Source organism: Sinocyclocheilus anshuiensis, unplaced genomic scaffold (genome assembly GCF_001515605.1).
Source record: "Sinocyclocheilus anshuiensis isolate Anshui unplaced genomic scaffold, SAMN03320099.WGS_v1.1 scaffold263, whole genome shotgun sequence".
In the NCBI taxonomy this organism is placed as follows: domain Eukaryota; kingdom Metazoa; phylum Chordata; class Actinopteri; order Cypriniformes; family Cyprinidae; genus Sinocyclocheilus; species Sinocyclocheilus anshuiensis.
This window is the reverse complement of record NW_015549593.1, coordinates 1890179-1907675: the sequence shown is the minus strand read 5'-3', so window position 1 is coordinate 1907675 and position 17497 is coordinate 1890179. Positions and strand designations below refer to the sequence as shown.

The 17497-nt window shown below is 36.7% G+C and overlaps 2 protein-coding genes across 2 annotated transcripts in view; both read right to left on the bottom strand.

Moving 5' to 3' along the window:
- Nucleotides 1-5879, bottom strand: part of rif1 (replication timing regulatory factor 1) — a 22603-nt gene extending 16724 nt beyond the window's left edge. Inside the window, exons 1-7 of the mRNA XM_016446786.1 lie at nucleotides 5716-5879; nucleotides 4687-4808; nucleotides 4291-4369; nucleotides 4003-4099; nucleotides 544-674; nucleotides 331-422; nucleotides 32-221 (exon numbers count right to left, since the gene is read on the bottom strand). Coding sequence (XP_016302272.1) covers nucleotides 32-221; nucleotides 331-422; nucleotides 544-674; nucleotides 4003-4099; nucleotides 4291-4369; nucleotides 4687-4799 — 702 coding nt within the window. The 5' untranslated portion in view covers nucleotides 4800-4808; nucleotides 5716-5879. The remainder of the gene's footprint in view (nucleotides 1-31; nucleotides 222-330; nucleotides 423-543; nucleotides 675-4002; nucleotides 4100-4290; nucleotides 4370-4686; nucleotides 4809-5715) is intronic.
- Nucleotides 5880-6835: 956 nt separating this feature from the next.
- Nucleotides 6836-12864, bottom strand: LOC107658287 (tumor necrosis factor-inducible gene 6 protein-like). Its single transcript, XM_016446789.1, has 6 exons — nucleotides 12701-12864; nucleotides 10988-11125; nucleotides 9891-10052; nucleotides 7413-7641; nucleotides 7235-7275; nucleotides 6836-7080 (listed from the first exon to the last, which is right to left on the bottom strand). Exons 1-6 carry the CDS (start codon nucleotides 12822-12824, stop codon nucleotides 6959-6961), a joined length of 816 nt encoding a protein of 271 aa, XP_016302275.1. The 5' UTR covers nucleotides 12825-12864; the 3' UTR covers nucleotides 6836-6958.
- Between the last annotated feature and the right edge of the window lie 4633 nt (nucleotides 12865-17497).

Sequence of the window (17497 nt, the reverse complement as noted above, 5' to 3'; positions counted from 1 at the left end):
AAAAAAAAAAAAAACTGTTGTATACACTTACAGAAGACATCATTGGCTCTACAATGGCCGCCACCTCCTGCTGTTTCTCCAGAAGAAGAGGCATGCCCAGCTCCAGGGCTGCTGCCGCACGCAAGCGCACTTTATTGGCCGAGTGAACCACCAGAGGAATAACCAGATTGGCCCAGCACACGGCTCCAGCAGCCATCTGAGACGGGGCCTGCTCCAGCAACCTGATGTTCACCACAAAATCAAATCTTATTTACGGAGCACTTCCAGCATGAAGAACACTGCAAGATGGCACTACCAAGAAAGTGAAAAGCACGGGAAATTTCAACAAACCTTATTATGACATTAAGTGATTCATGTTCAATGAGGATGGACTGAACCTCTCTGGTCTGCATGGCCTCTAGACTCTTCAGAATCTCTGGAGTCTGAAATGTAAAAAGCAACATCTTAGCCAAAAAAAAAAAAAAAAAAAAAGGAAAATGGAGGGGAAAAGGATGATAAAAAAAACAGGGTTTATTTCAAGCAGACCATGCATGGTAAACAAACCTTTTTGGATGCCACCTCTGGCGGGAAATTCTGTTTTGAAATCACCCATAATGCTCGAGTGCACGTAAACTTCTCCTTTGATTTTACCACAACATTACAGAGCGTAGACAGTATATCTTCTGAAATATTTGCTGCAGCAAAGAAAGATAAAGAGATTATGGATGCTACTTATTATTGAATGTAGGGGTGGGCGATATGACCAAAATCTTATTTCACTGTATGATACATTTTATTTCACAATAACAATATATATCTCGACACAGCTATTTTCTTTTTTTTTTATAAAAAAAAAAAAAAAACAGCAAATTACAAACAATAGAACATATACTTAAACACTTAAACTTAATTTATTTAGCTACAGTAGGTTTATTTAACATGTAGTAAGAAATATTACAGAAATTGAATAAAGTGTATAAATAAAACGCTGCATAGTCTTGTATCAATTAAATACATGAACTGATTCTTATTAAAGATCCAAAAGTGATTCAGGCAAGTGCAGTGAGTGATTCAAATTAATAAGACAGCAGCAGGTAAATTAGACTGCTGTCTAGTGGCGACCGACATTGGTTTTTTGACAGCCGATGCAGATATCTTGGAAAGCAGGGTGGCCGGTATAAATTTATTTATTTTAATTAATATTTAAGAAATTTGAAAATTGATTAAAAAATACATTTGTAAAATAAACATACTTATACTTTAGATGACAAAATATGTTCCACAAATAAATAAATATTTAATAAAAATATAATTAAAAAGGAAGTAAACTGTAACCAACAGGGCACTCAGTATTCTGGGAAGTTTGTGAGCATTGGCAATCATATTTTTTCAAATAAAGCCAAGGTAACACTCATTTTACATACAGCACACAGTGAAAATGACATGAATATGACAGTGGGCAAATTCATAAAGCGCAGCATAATTTGAAAACACGAATTTAATGTTTAAAGCATTCAATTTGCGTGGACCGAAAGTCCCTCAGAAAACACGCGATCATGCAGGTCACATGCACACTTCACAAGATCTCACAACTGGATTCGACTAAGTTTGCAAGGTTTGTGAAATAACATTTTCATTAGCCATTCAAAGATTTGTTTAAATGATGTAAATGCGTATTTGCTTAATGCTAACGGCAAACGAGAAAGTATTATAATGTTTGCCTTTCTATTACTAATAATATAAAAGCAATCGTTATAATACTTTTTGTATACATTTTAATTCCTTTGTTCAACAGTTCTATTGGATTATTAGACAGACTTCTATCCATATTAGACAGAACTGTTCATAGGGCCTTTCGCACCGCTTTAGTTCCAGAACTAAATGTACAGTATTACAGTACTGGGACGATTTTGCGCGAACTATTTCCCAGTATCATTTAAAGGGTTGCATTCGCACCAAGAGAGTGTACTAAGAAGTGACGTAAGCCGGTCGACAGCGACGTCATTTGTGCGTGGCGTTCAACAACGGAAACAAAGAACAACATTAACAACAGGAGGATGGAGGACGCGGTGATCGGAGCTGTGTTTTTGCTGTGTCTCGCGGGTTTCACAATAATGGACATAGAATGTCGACGTATACGTAAAGCGATTGAAAGAACGGAAAGGAGGACTAAGAATCTCCAACGACAACTGGCAGTGCTACATCTGCTACAAGTGCCTGCACTTCAGCGTCCGTCCAGCTATCGCTGTTCTCCATACTTGCAAAATAAGTTGCGAAATAAGTTGACACAATGTTTACAGTATGTTTACAAGGCGTTTTAAATCAATGGCGGGTGAGGGTGTTTCCATACGCGTTTGGCCAATCAATGTCTACTTACATCACGATTAGTACCAGTTGTGCTGGTTAGACCCTGCTCCGGAGTAGGAGCTAATTTGGTTCTCGAAAAAGGCAGTCCGGTACTAAAATCGCACCCAGTTCCGGCGGTGCGAAAACGCCAAAAAGTGGGTAGTTCCACAATTAGTTCTGGTACTATGAAAAGGTTCCCGCGGTGCGAAAGGCCCTATAGACGACGGCGAACAAGAGGGAGAATGTGAGCACTGTGCGCTCAAGGTGCTGCCGTTCTCAGCGCCGTCAAAATAAAAGTCCTGCCTCGAATGCATTGGCCAAACAGAAAAACTTATCGGCCGATGTCGATATTTGAAAAAAAGCCAAATATCAGCCGATATATCGGCCTTGGCGATATATCGGTCGACCACTACTGCTGTCCCTTTAAAGGGGTCATATGATGCGATTTCAATTTTTCCTTTCTCTTTGGAATGTTACAAGCTCTTGGTGCATAAAGAAGGTCTGTAAAGTTGCAAAGACTAAAGTCTCAAATCCAAAGAGATATTCTTTATAAAAGTTCAGAGTCAGCCACACCTACCTAAAACGGCTCGTTCTAACATGCCCCCACATATCTACCTCACTATTTGGGAAGATTTGCATAACGCCGCCCAAATGTTCACGCAAAGAAATAAGGTGTAACTTTTATTCTCACTGTAGTATTGTTGTCGCCGCCAACGCGTAAAAAGACAGTATAAGTCATTATAATCAGTAATCATGTCCCCACTGGATGCAACAAATGCCTCGTTTGTAATGGGTTTTAATGTTTTTGCCTCGTCGCTCCGGCCGGGACACGGCATCAACAGTATGGTGAGGGGCGTAACATTTCTGTCTCACGCTTGAGGTATTCGGCCAATCACAACGCATTGGATAGCTGGCCAATCACAGCACACCTCGCTTTTTCAGACCGATGAGCTTTGTAAAAATCGACGCGTTTCAAAAAGGTGGGGCATAGAGGAGAAACAATAATGTACAGTATGTGGAAAATAATGTGTTTTTTTTTTACTTTAAACCGCATAAACATTTCATTACACCAAATAATGTTCTTTTTAGCAGCATCATATGACCCCTTTAAGACCAACTGCATGGATCCAATATACTGAAACACATCCGGTTTTTACCCAACTGTTTATGTTTATTTAACACATAACCAACTGTGTTTACGGGAATACTCCACACGACGGGCATTTTGACATAATTGTGTGCGTAACTGTTTTCGTGATCACATGCTGTCTGAGAGAGGTGCTTTAGCTGTGTTAGTCAGCATGAGAAGCAGATTGAGTTCTTTTTTACTGCTTTTTGCGCTTAACTTTATTAATCATGCAAGCCCCAAATTTGCGATTGCATGCGGTCTGAAAGAGGTGCTTTCTGAGTGTGTGTGTATCCGTCAGCACAAATGCGTCCCACTCTTTATTTTCTCATTCATGCATGTTTCCTTACCACTCGAATGTTTATATAACTTTTAAGTAGTACGATGTTACGCAGATATATTTGCATACCACGGAATGCACGATATAGCATAATCTCTAATGATCTCTAGCACTTTATTCCACCGTAACGATATATACCGTCATACCGCCCAGCCCTAATGGAAGTAATAAAAAAAGTATATTATACTGAAGAATTCAACAACTTCGATACCTGGTATGACTGAAACAATGTGTGAGTGGAAGACACAGAATCCCAAAGCCTGCAATGCAGCCTGACACAGCTCCTCGTTCTCACTGGAGATATGAACCTGAAAGGAAAAACATAATTCATCTGCAGGGCTGACGACACAGCAAAGACATAGCTTTCTGAATGAATAGCTTCTGCCTATTTTTACTTACTACAAAAACAAAACAACAACACAAAAATATAAGAGTCAAATGTTACATTCAAAACGTTCCAGTGAACGAGTCCGGTAATCCATAGAGGAGACCAACTTACCAAAAGGACTTTACTTAGACGTGCAAAATGTTTTACAACTACAGACAGAAACTGACGCCCCTCCTCTCCATTCAGGCGGCTAAGAGAAAGAAAAAGAACAACAAAAGTCTCACGATTAATCTATAAATACCTTTAAAAGTTACAGCTCAATTGCATGCCCACTAGACACGCAAGAACCAATGAGGTTCGTTCTAATGCATTGAGCAAGTACATCTGAGCTTCTGTTTACCATAATCAATACAATACATGTGCAATGATCAATACTTGCAATACGACACAACATGACAAAACTGTATCACTACAACACTAAATAAGCTTTTATCATGGAGACATCCATATATTTGACTAAAACCCTTCTACACGGACAAGACACCAGAACCGTAGGTTAACACTTACTTTGCAATGGTGATGTAGGCATCTGTCTTCTCTGACAGCCCGGCTGCTTCATCTTCCAGACACTCCAGAAGAGGAAGGAGGCTGGCACTAGATAGAGGCACTGCTGCCATCATCCTCACAACCTGAAAGACAGGAAAGCACATTAAAGTCATGCATACAGAATTGACTACAAGGAAGAACGAATATAATGCAATAAAATGCGAAAACTCCTTTTTTTTTTCTGGTTCAGGTGTTTAATTGGAACAAGGCTTTAAATGGCTTTGTTGCTTTAAATAAACTTTTAAAAATAAATTTTGAAACTCTTCTGTCCCTTGGATCTGTGGGACCCTAGAATGAGTCCCACCTTTCACCCCTTAAACACAGTTGTGCATCATATATTTAATAGTCTGCAATTAATTGTCGATTATGAAATACTATGCATAAATGTGAATGTGTGAAAAGTGAATATTTAATATATTTAATGTTATTTTAGTAGTGAGCTGGAGTCAATGCATGCATGCAGGACATTGTGTTCTCTCGATGCACACGAACAAACGGCAATAATGTCTTCAAATTAAGAACAAGAGATATATGGGGAGAATAAAACCTCACACGCATCTTACATGTGTTGTTTAGCTAACGTGCACGAGGCTAATAACAATAACATCCATTATTACCAAAACTCTGCCAAATATCACAATATATTTGCTTTTAAATACTAGTTTTTTTACTGGTGGGTGTGCCCAGATAGGTTGAGCTGTCCGAGATGCAAAAATTACACCATATTGTCGTTTGTTTCTTAAAGCTATTGTGTTAATCATGTGCGTTGAACATACAATTTGTGGGCACCTCGCGTGCAGCAAACACAGATCAAAATGTGCCGTTTATTGAAACCTTTAAACCGTCGTGTATGCGTTTGCTGTACTCAATCTAATCCAACAGGAACTTTCCCTACAAAGACTGCAGTTAGCGAGCTAGTTAACTTACCCTCATCATGTTACCTACCCAACCCCCTGAACACATTCATCAACACAACTCAAGATGTCTCACCTCGCGCCTGAGGACACGCTATCGACCACTGAAGGCGATCTCATCGACACACGAGCGTTATCAGAGGAATCGGGAGAGTTTATACGGCAATGTTTGTAAATGATCAAGACTACGCTGCGTCTGTCCACTCCTCACTCCCCGCGAAAATGCTGGCGCCAAACATGACGCGCGTTGAAAACGTCACCTTCAACCCCACGTCAACTCCTCCCTCTCATAAATTATGTATTAAATTAATTAAGATGCTTTTCCAAATCTTGAATAAAAATTTCAGCAAATTATCAGGACACTTTGGTCATTTGTTTTGTTAGTGACAATAATACAATAGTTAACATGAACTAGCAATGAACAACATTTCTGCAGAGTTTATTAATATTAGTTCATATTAACGTCAACATTTAATAAAACGTTTCCAAATCAAAGTTATATCTGTTAACATTTGTTAATGACCTAACGTACAAACAATAAACAATTGCATTTTTAGTAACTAATATTTACAAATATATCCAAAGAATAAATAGTGAAAAAAGCCTTTCTGTGAAAAAAAGGGTTTTACTGTTTAGCTTTGCAGTCTGTAAAGAGTGTACATTTAAGGGCCTATGTCTTCATCATAGCAGTTCTCAACTAAGGCCCGAGACCCACTAGGGGGCCACAGAGCCTTAATAATTAAAATGCTAAATCTTCTCAAAATGCATAGCTGAAAAATGCATCACATTTCTTACTCTGAATTATTTTGCATGCACTGTTAAAATTTCTTTGATTCACTCATTTGTATTTTTTCACTGTAGCAGTAAAAAACTATTAACAAATTCTGAATTTTCTGTTAGTGTTAATGTCGTGTTATGTTTCAGTTGGACAGAGTTCTGAGTTATGAAGAATGTACACACAGTAACAACTTCTTTTAGGATTAAGTATACTTCTGTTTCTTTAACACTTTTACATCCCGGACGTTCAGCGCTGTTAAAACAGATTTCACCTTATTTCTTTTAGTAGTATGATGGTTTCATTAAAACACTGTAATACATTAAATCCACTGTTGGACATTATTAATAGACAAGTTGAATAAATTAGTGAGAGTGTGACAACTTTGTTTTATGAGAGTTTATTTTTTATTTTTTATACACTTACATTTGTGATTATTAGTAGCTTTAATATTGCACCCTTGGTTAAAGAAAATATATAAAAAATTACAACAGTTGTGGGTTTGGGCGTATTAAAGAAGTGGGTTTGGTGCATTAAACATTGATCAAGAGAAGGCATCAGTGTGATTGTCAAAGAGCTGAGAGGAGTTCACAGCGATGTACTGCAGCTGAAAACCTCCACCCGTCACAGAAGAATCAGAAAGAAACTTCAGAGTCATCACGTTTCCTGTGCAAGAGATAATGTAGAAACACAGAAAGAGAGAGAGAGCGAGAGAGGAAGAGAGGGAGATACTCTAACATTATTTTTAAGAAATATATTCAAACTAATGTCTTTTCAAAGAAAAACAAACTTTGGAATTAAAATTACTGCAACAACATACCTGTACTTATGAAGTCCTCTGGAAGTTCATCCCCACAGTATCTATCCAGAACAGACACAGATTTATTTGATTATTTTTGAAGCAAATTTAAATAATGTCAGAACTGTAAACTCTCAGCAGCAATAAAAAATGGAACATAAAGGTCAATGGTGAATAAACCAAAATGTCTGTTATTTACCTTCCAACAAAGCCTGAAACATCATCATAGCTGTCATAGATCTCCAGGAAATCACTGAGGCAAGCTGTGTCCTCCTCAAGGTCAAAGTCTAGGAAGTGCAGGCGGATTCGTTGGCCGTAGCGCACACGAATGTGCCAGTAGCAAATCTGCTCGTCCTGGTAGTCCTCTGGATAACCAGGAGAATCTAAAACCTTCTCCTGATCTGTGTGCACTCCTCCACACTCCTTTGCTGTAAAGACAGTACAAAACGTGTACAAATTAATATACGCAAAAAAAAAAATCAATAAATTAAAAATCAAATGGATAAAGTTGTCAGTCCTACTACACCATACAGTTTGATTAGTTTGAATCATGTTTCATCTCTTCATCTCTCCATGTGTATCAGAAGTATAAAAGTGAGTCAAAGGAATATGAGCACTATGCCTATGCAGACAATGACAAATCCAAACTCTGTCTGTGGTTTGAGCGGGTGCTCAGTGACACATACATCTGGTCAGTGGTGTGCGGTGGAGTTCGGAAATGAGGAGGCAAAGTCCTCAAAGTTTTTTTTTATTTTTTTTTTTATGAAATGTAAATTCATGTCCCAGTCACATTTTCTTGGTTAAATAAACATTACTTACACTATCAGAAAAAATATATATATATTTTATATTTTTACATTAACAACAATGTAATCAATATTCTATTTATTAAAGCCATGAATTAATCTCATCAAGTTAGTGTTTTTAAGCATTTTAAATGTATTAAAATAATAACTCACAGCAGTATAATTTAAACAATATATTTTATTTGTGAACTTATGTTCAGCTATTCTTTTTATTCTTAACTTTTAACTATTTTTTAATTTTTCAGATCATCAGTCATCAAATTTCACCAAGCTGATTGCTCACTAAAAACTCCCACAGATCCTGTTTTCATACCATTTTAAGTCTTATTTTGACATAACAAAGTGGTTACTAATTATTAATATCTAAGTGTGTGAGTTGTTTACTTACTTTTTTAATTAGTCTTCCCATTAACGCCATTATATTGTTCATTCAGACTGATTCGTGAAAGCAGAACGCGCACGAACACAAGAGGCGGGATTTATTGCATGAACCAATCACAGCCAAACATAACCAGTCATTTCCAATCATATTGTGATGGAGGCATTGTCTCCTCTCACGTGAGTTTCCCCCATTCATTCTCAATTACCCCCCAGTAAAGTCACGGTCACGGCACGCTATGGGGTCTCTGTTAATAGTCAGTGGGCTCAGGGGAGGCAAGCCTCCACTGTAACTTTACCTGCGGGTGTCGCCGTTGGACAATGTTACGTTAGAAAAACGAGTGATTTATACACTTTTTAATGTTATACTTTGTAATATGGGCATTGTTTTATTTTTGTACTACAAATTTTTTTTTTCTCATCCAATATTTTGAGGAGACACTTGCCTCCCTTGCCTACTCGGCGGAAACGCTCCTGCATCTGGTGCCCTGCGCTGAATGAGGTAGTGACTGGATAAATATAGAAAACTAAATTTAGTCTATAAAATATTATTATAATTCTTCTTCTTTTTTTTTTAAAGACACCCCACACTCTTTGCATTGTATTGCACATCCATCTAGTTGTTTTAAGCAAGGCTTTGTCAAACTAATATTCAAAATAAACTTTTCTATGTGTGTTGATCTATTAACAGCTTCATCAGATGAGATGATAGTCAGGTCGTAATGACTGCTTATATGTGATTATGAGCTTACTTTGTAAACCACATTCCTCAACCTGAAAGTGTGTTGTCCCTATTTACTCTTTGACTTCTCTTTGAGATCACTGTTGACTAAAGTTCTCCATTGGGAGAATTTCTTTCACTAGCTCAAGGGGAAAGAGTCAGTCACAAACTCAGCTGGGTCTCTGGTAATGCATTACCGCACCTCGTAAAACTTTTTCACGGGGCTTCGTTTAGATTATTCACGTTGTGAAGTATTTTTCATTAGACTCTTCCATATTCATACAAGAGAAAACAGCCAGAGAAAACAAACAGGCATTTTCCAATAAATGTATTATGTGTTTGTTCTCAGCTTGTTTGTTTTGACCACTCCTTGCTAAGACGTTTGTCCTACATGTAACGTATATGAATAATGTCCTGCGCTGAGGTTGACTGTCCTCTGTTTCTGTGCATCAGTCATTGTGTGTAATAAAAGAGCCATCACTTTTTTCTCCAACATTTAGTCATGGTTGTCTTTGTCCAGACCACAAGTTATCCCACCCTTATAGTCTAGAGACCATTGAGTCCCTGAATTATGATATAAAGTAATTGTCTTTAACCTATGGAGATTTATACTTTTCTACAATGCTAATTCCTTTGTTTCAGTCAACTCACTCTGGAGAGCTTTCAAAGAAAATTTTACAAAACTATGATTTGTGTAACTACTTTTTCCAAATCACTCAACGGATGATTAAAATCCACCCAGAATTGCCTAACTGCCATTTGTCAAACTCACCCTCAGGGTTGTAGCAGTAGACATCCCACTTCTCACTTTTGTTGAGCCTGTATCCGTAATCAATGATTCCAACCTTTCCGAAACCACAGTTGGCTCCAGCTTTAACAATCGGATAGCCCACACGTCCTTTGTCAAACCATCCAGCTGCACACACGTGGAACCCTTTGGGAAAATGACAATTGCTGTAATATTGTAGAATATCAGTTATTGTGAAGCATCTTTCTGTCAAAAACATTTGGCATAAATGTTAATTGATCTAAAATGCAATTAATTAGAAATTAATTTAAAATTATAACTAATAAAATAGAATAATTTATGAAATACTATTTTAACCTAATTATCAATAATGTTTCAAAATAATACATTATAATGATAAAAATATAAGTATAAAAAATATAACTTATGTTGGTTAATTAATTATAAAAAGTTTTTTTTTTTCTCAGTGTTCATATTATTATATCTGCAGTATTTCACAAACAGGTTCTGTTCTGTTTAGACTGAACATAAAATATTCTCCATGAAAAAAAACTAATAATTGAAGGAAATCTGTCTTTTTTAAGGGGATAATGAATAAAGGGTTCTTGTGCTCTGAGGAGCCATGGGCACCATTTGAAGGCTGCAAACAGAGATGATAAAAAGAAAGCCAAGCAGACCTCCAACATAGTGTGCCACAAGCCTGAACTAACCACAAAAAGTCGTCATTACACATCAGAGCTCATGTCTGGAACAAATTTACTCTTACTACAAAAAAAGTAACTTTACAAGAAAACAGGTGTTACTGCTCAAGCAACACATGACAATGACTTTTACAGTTCAAACACAACACTGGTTGGCACTGGGGATGCTTTATAACTTTGTTTATATGATGTGTGCAAATATTTAATATAACTGTGAGAATGTTGGTTATCATTCTGCTTGCTGATGGATTCAGATGTGGTTTAAAATTGTGAGTGTTTATTGTTATAATAAAAGGCTATTCGGTATGATCCAAGTTATATGACTTGTTCAGATTTCAACACTTTCGCTGAAGGCCAGACCCTCCATTACTGTTTTTTTTGGCATCTGACCTAAGTGAGATATGCGAGTGTGATACAAACCAATTTGGCGAGCAGCCTCCAGTTGATCATATGTCGCAAGAGTACCCCCCTCAAATTTGCACACAGCCTTGGCTTCCCTATACGTCAGCTGATATCTTCCTTTGCGAGATTCGCGGTGGTAAACTCCAGCTGCTTGCTCTGTAAGGAGAGAGAACATGTGTCTCATTTGGCCACACTATCAGCTTCGAGGACTCTTGTGGAGTTATCTGGGTCTGTTCAGTGTCTCCAAACAACAATTCTACCTGTCTACTCAAATTACATCAGACCTAAAACAGGAAATCTATTTTAGAAGAAGCCACTCAACATAGATGTTTTACTGTGCAGGACATCCTGAATACATAAGGGACCAATAAACTGTACATCCAGTTGCTGATGGTAAGATCACTAAAGCAGATTTTGCTGTTTTGAGCTCTGTCTGCTGCTCACAGAACATCATGCTGCTTTGCAGTTGTTTTCAAGCACGCATGCATAACCTTGAAGAAGTTGGATCCTGTCTGAAATTAGTTAGAAAACAATGCTTTTACTGTGTTGGCTTCAAACATCAGAAGATTGCAACCATTAGTGAGCTCCAAACAAGTCTCTGAGAAAAGCTCTAAATGGGAGAATCATTTGAAGCATGAATGTAGCTAAACACTGTAGCTTATTTAAGTGTTTTCAGATGTGTAGTGGTGGTCAAGCCACTATGCTACCATAAGTAAATTTAAAAAAAGTTGCTTACAGTATTGGAAATGTGGCCTACAGTGAATTTCAGGGGGGATTCAATACGTTTTGCTATATTAAGGCCTAAATAAAAGGTTACATTTTCGAAAATTCATTATACTAAAAAACACTTACGTTTTTTTTTTTTTTAGATAATCTATATTTGTTATATGTAAATTTAGAATAAAGTGAAACGAAATTAGAGTGGCCTACTTGTTTTGCTTTGTCGCCACACCACCTAAAACTTATAGAAATGCTATGGTTAACCCATCTGGCAAACTCCATGCTCTTTAGAGTATATTATCAGGTAAAAATGTATTTCAACGTGCAGTCTTACTAACTAACAGAAGTTCTATCATTACTGAAATGTTTGAAGACTCTGCTGAAAACTAAGTATACTTAGACACATTGTTTTGACTTTCTTTGTGGCGTTCAACCCATATTATTTTGCCCTATAATTTGCACACTAATTAATTATTTAAACGTTTTAAAGGAGCTACAACTAAAACATTGGTAAACATTGTTTTTTACAGTAGGAAATAGTTAAACGCTTACATATCTAATGCACATTGATCTTTCATGTGTCTTGTTATTATCAAACAACCCAGTTCTTCAGAGAAATGCCTATGGGTTTCTTGGACCATGCTGAAAGGGTTGTGGGGTGCCCAAGCTGCAGTACAGAATTAAGTCATTTCCCTGTGTTTACAAGGTCCCCTTCAGACTGGCCACACATCAGCCTTCACAGAGCCATAAATATGCCTCTCTTGTCTGTGGGTCCAAAGCGAAATGCACACAATACACATGCAATCATGACATGCAATATAATAGTATAACATGTAAACCCCGTTGAACAGTAAGATTGTGCTTTTTAAAACCATTATACAGTCTATGAGGGAAAAAAACAAAAGAAACAACAACAATAAACATAAATGAGTAATTTTAAAATATTCATAAGTCATGTATCACTGATTCTACTTAACACAGTTTGAATCAACACATCAGAAATGAAATTACCCAGCCAGATAGAGTTGTGCAGTATTCCATTCTTGTAACCCCACGCTTCAGATTCCTTCAGGACAAATATAACGGCGAATACGACAGTTAAAACGCTCATTTCTCTCATTCCGCAGTGGATCATACAGATGTTAGCGCAGCTGTCACACAATGAACTGGGCACATCATGCGCAAGCCAAGCTTAAATGGTTTTCCTGCCTAGACTCAGCAAAGTGTGGTCTGACGTGTGATTTCAGTAAAGGATGGCGATTGTGGAAAGGGCTGGATCGGGGAAGACCCCATACACTGCTAGAGAGTAAGCTTCATTTAAATAAATAAATGAATGGACGTGAATTATTGATTTGAGTCTAAATGTTCAGATTTAGATTTGCTTAAAGCGATAGTTCACCTAAAAATGAAAAGTAATTTATACTCACCCTCATTTCGTTCTAAACCTATAACCTATGCATTTCTTTCTTCTGTGGAATATAACATGATATTTTGAAGAATGTTGGTAACCAAAATAGACTTTTATTGTAAGGACAAAAAAAAAAAAAAACTTTTAAAATATTTAGCAAAATATGTTCTTTTATATTCCACAGAAGAAACAAAGGCATACAGGTTTGAAACGACATAAGGGAGAGTAGCTAAATGATTTGCAATCCCAGTTATTTTTTCCTACTGAATATTTAATTAAAAACACGCGTGTGATGACGCAAGAGTGTGAAGTAGCTTGTGGTGATGAAATTACTTTAACTCTTCCCAGTTTTTAATTGAAACATGTCACTTCTCAAATCACTTTATTTTAGTTAAAACAAGAAAACTGGGATTTTTCGATCAAGAAATACTTAGCTGTAAGCCTTCCTCTGGAATGTACGTGAAGATCTTGTCTGATGAATAGAGGAAAAGCCTTTTCTTTGTTTATTTGATTGGATGGAAAATATTAGGCTATATAAGCTACAAACTGATCAATGATCTCTGAAAGGTGTTTGTATATTCTTCTTCTTAAAAGTATAAAATTACAATGTGAGTGTTCAAAAATGACAAAGAGCATATTAAACATTTTTAAAATAAGATGTTAAATTAAAAATACATAATGAAGGTCTTTCGGACCCCAAACATAAACCAATCAATCTTAGCAGAAACTGACCGACTTGGACTCTTAATTAAAGGGGTCATATGATGCGATTTCAATTTTTCCTTTCTCTTTGAAGTGTTACAAGCTCTTGGTGCATAAAGAAGATCTGTAAAGTTGCAAAGACTAAAGTCTCAAATCCAAAGAGATATTCTTTAAAAAAGTTAAGAGTCACCCACGCCTACCTAAAACGGCTCGTTCTAACACGCCCCCACATGTCTACATCACGATGTGGGAAGATTTGCATAACGCCGCCCAAATGTTCACGCAAAGAAAGAAGGCGTAATACTTCTTGCTGTAGTATTGTTGCTGCCGCCAAGTCGTGAAGGTGCTGTGTTTCGTTGTGAAAGCAAAACTACTTTGTTTGGTCTTCCAAAAGAGGACGATATCTGCTTCGTCATGCCTGGAGCTGATCCGTGCTGGTCGCTGAGGAAATACATCAACTTCGCGCTGTGGATCGCCGGATCGGCTTTCACCGTGGACGTAAAATGTGTGCAGCACATTTTATGGAGGACCATCTCTAATTATTGGCGACATCAGAAATGGATGTTATATAATAGATGCTTTTTTAAACATTTTAGCAATTTAAAAATATTAAAAAAGGATTTTTTTACATGGCACCCCGGTTGGGAAACACTGCTGTAGAGTAGTGCTACAATATGTGGAAAATAATGTGTTTTTTGAACCTTAAACCGCATAAACACATTTCATTACACCAAATACACAAAATAATGTTCTTTTTAGCAAATCATATGACCCCTTTAAATTCTTCTATAACTGTAAACTGTAACTTATTTTTGAGCGCAACAGAGACAGTCAAGAATAATTGCTAGCAGACTTCACCAAAATATCACCCAATCTGTGCTCTGACTTAAATTTAAGAGGGGTTGAGTCACCCCCTCTGTTAAACAGTCCTACCTACTACATGAATTTAAACACTAATTTCCGTTCCGCCCTCTCATGGTTTCATGCCATACAGTAACCTGTAACAATGTCCAACTCACTCTGTGGTTTCATAGTCATTTTCTAGTCTGTGAGTCTAAGATGTGCGTACACACCCTGGAATACATCATGAAAACTGCCACAGAAAAGTTGGACATTTGTCTGTCTTATAATTCATAATATTAATTTTGGCATGTACACCATACTTTGTTATAGAAGTGAAGAAATTATTAGATCACTCCATTAGATCATTTAATCATAAACAGAATGTGCATCACATTTAGCCTGGCCTACTTAATTACTTCCAGATTTACAGTTTACAGGGCTGGGCTTTAGTACGTGCATGTAGTAAGGTTGTAACTCTTTCTTAAAAGTGGACAGGAGGCAGAAAAAAGGTAGTTGTACTGTGTCACTGAAAAAAAAATCAGTTGGATATGACTTAAATACTACCATCTGCTTGTTTGTGAACAAAACAGCTATGACACACAAGAGCTGGTCTCAGTCTCCAGGTCATGTGTAGCCATTGTGCCTTTGAGCTGCTCAACCTTGCATTCTGGAAGAGAGAAGCAGAATTTCATACAGTGACATGTAATTCCATGACCTAACATCCTGCTTCAAAATCTACACCATACACCAAAGACACACCAACCGATACACCCAGACCCAGATTCTCCCTCCTCACATACTCCAGTTACATGAGTCACATAGGACTCCCTCTTCTTCCTCTTCTGATTTAAAGGAACAGTTCACCCAAAATGAAAAACTGTCATAACGTTCTAAACCTGTAGCTAACAAAATCTGCAATACAGGATATTAATTATATTGACTACTTTTTGACTACTTTTATTGTCTTTTATGTTATTTTTTGTATTTATGTATGCATTTATTTATTTAAATGAACCCTATCACAATTTGACCACGAATACCAGCATAATTACACTTTTTTTTGTCTGTGAAAATGCACTATGACACTTCCTCCAGTAGATGGTGCTATAGGACAGAGCACTGTGTCCGTGGCGCACATTGCTTCCATGTTTACTTAAACAAAAAAATCACCAAAAAGATCATTATTTGTTCCACAAGAACGTTGTAAATTGTTGTATTTCTTCTTCTTTCTTTTATTTTTTTATTCGATTTAGTTACAAAAGTAGTATCATTGGTTACTGCAAATATTTCTGTCCAAAAGATGCAAGTATTTTTAAGGCTGTCTAATGTAAAGTCATCTAGTCTTTGGTAATCTTGTTAATTTTCGAAATCCAGAACAAACTCCCTAAATTAAAGAAATGTGGACATTTGTTGATGTTATTACCCATTTGATTCTTCAATGTTACACAGAAAATAATGTGCGCAGGACGGACAGTACATAGTAGCTTGCCTTCTTCACTGTGTTCTGCATGTGGTAATGAAAGAATACCAGCATAAAAAGGGTGATTTAAGGATTTATTGAGATTTGGTCCTGTTAATGAGTAATGCTACTGACAAAGATCAGACACTCAAGCATAAAGACAAATTACTCATAAATAATACCCACATGATTGTTTATGGATAAACACTATGCCACCCATGTAAAAACTCCCATGTACAATATTGTCCCAGAATCTGGACAAGGCGAGCAGGCCCCAGTTTGCAAAAACATTTGCATCACAAATGATTCATCAGCAGTGCTGAAAGTGTGCTGCAACTATTGTTATTGTCTCCAAGGTTCACAGAAAATCACATGTGTGAAGATTAAAATGGGGACTGTGCATCACAGTCAGTGCTTGATAATAAACATAAAGAAGCTTATTGTGTTAGTCGAGGTTCTATACACTCGCTAAGAGAGTGACTCTACATTCCATCACTGAACACAGACAGTCAGTCAGTCGGTCAGACACAGACTCATTAGGTGAGTAAGACAAAATAAATGAAGCAGGTTAGAGTCTGGGCAACAACAGTGATGCAGGACATATACCATGCATTCCAGTAAGGCTCAACATTCACAGCTATCGTTATGATATTGCTATCGTTTTAGAACACTGATCCTAAAAAAAGACACATTTGGCACATCTAGATGGCTAAAACTCCATGATGCATAATGCTTCAGTTTAATTAAAATAGACTACCATTCAAAAGTTGACTTTGAAAGAAATTAATGTCAGTAAAGTTATTTTGTTACAAAGTATTTCTATTCCAAATAAATTCTGGTCTTTTGAATCATCAAAAAAAATTATCAACAAAAACAGCAGCAGCACAACTGTTTTCAATAGTGATAATAAGAAGATTTTTTTCTTGAGCAGCAAATCAGCATATTATAATGATTTCTAAGGGGATCATGTGACACTGAAAACTGGAGTAATGATGCTGAAAATGTATCTTTACATCACAGGAGTACATTTTAAAATATATTTCAATAGAAACCCCTATCAATGGAAAAGCAGTTGTTTGTACAAAAACCTGATGTTATTCAGCATGATCTGAGATTGATCCAAAGAGCATTTTGTGCTTTAATTGAAGAACTTCTGACTAAAAAAATCATGACATCAATGTCACAAATTTACGACCTTATTTGATTAGTCACCTAAAAATAGTTAATCTTAATTTTGCTTCGTAACTTTTACTTAAAAATGTTACAATTCCTAAAACCGTCTGTTTATTTGAAGGAAATGAGAAATAGATTAGGTGAAAAAGAGAGGGATCTCATGAGAGAGCAGAAGATCAGGCCTTCACAGTCACATCTGTTGCTGTTCAGCTCCTAATGGCTC